At 36.3% G+C, this 4209-nt stretch overlaps 1 protein-coding gene across 1 annotated transcript; it reads left to right on the top strand.

The window, feature by feature from the left end:
• Positions 1-1662: 1662 nt before the first annotated feature.
• LOC111877343 (probable LRR receptor-like serine/threonine-protein kinase At4g36180) lies at positions 1663-3049 on the top strand. The gene has a single exon (XM_023873867.2). The coding sequence runs from the start codon at positions 1771-1773 to the stop codon at positions 2923-2925; it is 1155 nt and encodes a 384-aa protein (XP_023729635.1). The 5' UTR covers positions 1663-1770; the 3' UTR covers positions 2926-3049.
• Positions 3050-4209: the final 1160 nt, after the last annotated feature.

The raw sequence follows: 4209 nt of genomic DNA, 5'->3' as shown, positions 1-4209 counted from the left end.
ACAAAAACTTCATGAGAGCTCAAAAGCACTTAAACAATGGCTAAGGAATGAATTAGGGTTTCAAGGGTGAGGATGTTGGTTAAACAAGGAAAAAATATGCTAACTTATGGCTTATATAGGGTACAACCCTTAATTTTAGGGATTTTCTTTCCTCCTCGTACGCCATGCGTACTCCTCGTACACCCAGCGTACGAGGCCTCGGACACACGATTATCCACCACTAGTACGCTAAGCGTACACATGAGGTACGCCCCGCGTACTAGCTTCTCAGCTAGTACGCTAAGTATACTCTATTGTACGCCCCACATACTACTTACAAAGGCCAAACTGCAATTCTTCTAATTCCGAAGGGCAACAAGGAACATCTCCATTTCCAAGTGTTACAAAAGATCCATGGGATGAAAAACCAATATTTGTATTGGATTTGATGTCGTTAACAACTCTAGATTAATGACAGATCAAGGGTACTCCAAGTGACCAATAACCTGCAAGGATGAGGATGAGGAATGTGGACGTCATCCCCTTAATCATTGGGTCGGATTTGTAATAAAACTATGTCCCAATTTAAGAATAAAACATGCTTGATCAGAGATTGCATCTACATCTGGATCTAAAATTGTTGTTGGAGTTTGATCATAGATTGTATCTAGGTCTAAACCGCTACAGCCGGAAACTTGCATCTATGTCTAAAGTCGTTGCATAAAGTTTAGGCATTTAGTTTAGTTTGTGAATCCATATCAAAATTTAGAGTGAGTAGAGGATGGAATATCAACCGGACAAAAGTTTTGGGTTTGTAGTAGTATGAAGGCGTGCAAGCTGGACACCCTCAATCATATATTTCACTTTAACATCACGAGAAAGAAACCAAACCAAGGAATAGATTCCTTTAGCGATCAAAATGTCAGGTTTTTTTTTAATCAATCTAAATAACACAAGACAATTAATTCCAAGGCTTTGAAGACCATGGATTTGGGTATGATGGACTCAAAAGGTTCTAGCCTTAGAGCTGAGTGATTCTCCAAAATAGCCCTAGATTTTTTTTTTTTTTTTTTTGCTTATACCCATTTCAAGGAAGAAGACAAACAGTAAAGTTCCTATGAGAGAGAGAGAGAGAGAGAGAGAGAGAGAGAGAGAGAGAGAGAGAGAGAGAGAGAGAGAGAGAGAGAGAGAGAGAGAGAGAGAGAGAGAGAGAGATGATTTTTAATTACAATAATAATTTTGAAAATAAAAAAAAAATAAAAAATAAACATATTAAGGGTATAATGTTTTTTTAGTTTGAATAATAACAAAAACCACAAACAAAGTTTTTCGATTCAAAAATTTAATGGTTTAAACTTTTTTGCTAAATAGTTAACCATTTTCCTACAAATATTGATGATGAGGTAATTTCACAAAGCTACTCATTGCTCAAGTTGAGAACTAAGTTTGTGAAATGTAGGTGGATAGATTGGAGTTTCTCTCCCTTTTGTTAGGCTTGTTGCTTATTTCTATTTCACTATTTTCGTTTTGTACTACTGCCCTTATTTTAGTTAGTTGCTAATCGTGGCTTTTAATATATATTTATGGTTTTCAAAAAAAAAAAAAAAAAACATTTTTGCATTTTTAACAATTGTATAAAAATTGTAAAATTCCTCAATATCCAAGAGGGTAATGGCAGACTGGTGTCAGAACCCCACAACCCAATCACAACTACCAAAACCTCCCCAATAAAAACTCTCGCTTTCAACACTACTAAATACTTCATTCCCTCCATTTAATCTTTCGATTATCATGACCACCTCCACCACCACCACCATCACCTCTGTGTTTATCATCCTCCTCCTCCTATCCACCGACGCCACTACCACCACCCTCGACTCCGATGTCTCCGCCCTCAAAGCCATAAAAGCCGCCATCGATCCCACCACCATCCCTTCTTACTCTTGCTTAGCCTCCTGGAATTTCACCTCTGATCCTTGCTCCTACCATCACGTCGACCACTTCCTCTGCGGCCTCTCCTGCTCCGGCAACCGAGTCACCCAACTCACCTTCGATCGCGCCGGTTACGTCGGAACTCTCTCCCCACTCGTTTCCAAACTCACCCAACTCATCACAATCGACATCTCTGACAACAAATTCTCCGGCCCAATCCCCACTTCCCTCTTCTCTCTCCCCAACCTCCAAACACTTAACCTCCGATCTAATTCCTTCTCCGGCACAATCCCATCAGACATTTCAAATCTCAAATCAATCCAAGCCCTCGACATCTCTCACAATTCACTATCCGGGTCGTTGCCAAACACATTGAGTTCACTCCCTTTGACGCGTCTTGACCTCAGTTTCAATAACCTCACCGGACCAATCCCTAAACTCCCCAAAAACCTACTTGAACTCGCAATTAAATCCAATTCGCTATCTGGGTTCCTACCAAAACCATCATTTAACGACCTGACCCAACTGGAAGTTGTGGAACTCAGTGATAACTCGCTCACCGGAACAATCCCCGGCTGGTTCTTGCTCCAACAATCTCTTCAGCAAGTCAATCTAGCCAATAACGGATTCACAGGTATCGAGATCTCAAAACCCATTAATAGCAATCTCATCGCCGTTGATATCGGGTACAACAAAATCGTCGGGTACCTACCGGTGAACTTGTCGGCGTATCCTGTGTTGTCGTCTTTGTCACTCCGATATAATCAGCTACATGGACCGATTCCGCCGGTGTTCAGCCAAAAGGCGACGTTGAAGAGGTTGTTTTTGGACGGAAATTACCTAAGCGGATTGCCACCGAAGGAGTTTTTCTCGAAAAAATCGTCGGTTTCAGGGAGCTTAGGTGACAATTGCCTGAAGAATTGTCCGATATCTTCGCAGCTTTGCTTGAAATCGCAGAAACCATCGTCGATTTGCCAGCAAGCATATGGTGGGAAAGGGAAACAAAAGTCATAGTGTCAGTCCATGTTTTCTGTTTCCTTTTTAGTTTATTAACTTTTAGTGGTAGAATTAAATAAAGTTTATATTTGTACCACATCACTCTATTTTATTGTATCCTATATAGTATATATCTTTTACCTTTGTTTTTTACTATTAAATTTTGAAATGCTATTTAACGTAATAGAAATAAATTTTTTGTAAATATAATTAAGTACAAAAAGAATTGATTTAGTTAAAAAAAAAATTGAAATATCGTTTCTGTCTTTTCTTGTACACTAAGACACTTAGGCACATGGTATGCAAAAGAGAATTTGACACCTTTCTTGTCCTTAAAAGGGCCTAATGAGTATTGATTGACACAAGAGTCAAAAACAAAAAGGCCGAATGTAATAGAAAAGTTAAAAACTACAGTAGTTTGATGGTCTTTTTAGTTTAAGTTTTAACATTGAGAGTTTTTCTTTTCAAAAACAATATTATAAAATTTTCTGATAATGAATTGTAAAAAACATAGCGAACATAATTTTTTTTGGCTAAAAGGTTTTAATAAAAATATTTAAAATTTTAAGAAGAATTTATAAAAATAGTCAAATTTGTTAATTACTAGGCCAAAAATTATGGTTTTTCTAAAACTAGCCAACGAAACCACGAAATAGGCAAATACGCCTCAAATTTCGTCAGGCAGTTTGCGGAATCATCTAACCATATATGATGTCATATTTTGCTATCAAAAAATCGGTTCACCATTTCTTCCAAACACGAAATCATACATGGCATAAGGCCATCTTCTCCTTTCATCTCATTTGTGGTTTCAACATTCTTTTAATATGATATTATGACTATGAATCCACACAAAAACTATCACAAGATACCACATAAGAACAAAACAGGAAAAAAATAATATAAAATCGAAAAAAAAAATGAACGAAAGAACAAATGGCATGACCATCTGCGAATAAACAAGTTGCTAATGCACATTAAAACATATATGACGGTAGATTACTGTGATATTTGTGGTTTTGTTCCTTTTTTTTTTTCAGAGTTTCAAATAAAAAACATAAAAAATACTACTACATTTCAACCTATATTATTAAAAACAAACACCAAAATTATATATAATACTAAACGAATTCTCACGCGTTGCACGGCGCAGATTAAAAATATATTGTTAGCATATAGTTTTCAGACATATTTTAGTTAATTCGATTCATCAATTTAAGTTCTTTTATTATTATTATATTTAATGTTTTCCTTTTAAATATGCTAAAAAATATATATTAAATTTTTTTTAAACTTTATTTT

The sequence above is a fragment of the Lactuca sativa genome, chromosome 5 (genome assembly GCF_002870075.4).
Source record: "Lactuca sativa cultivar Salinas chromosome 5, Lsat_Salinas_v11, whole genome shotgun sequence".
NCBI classification, from domain to species: Eukaryota; Viridiplantae; Streptophyta; class Magnoliopsida; order Asterales; family Asteraceae; genus Lactuca; species Lactuca sativa.
This window is presented reverse-complemented; position numbering and strand designations above follow the sequence as displayed.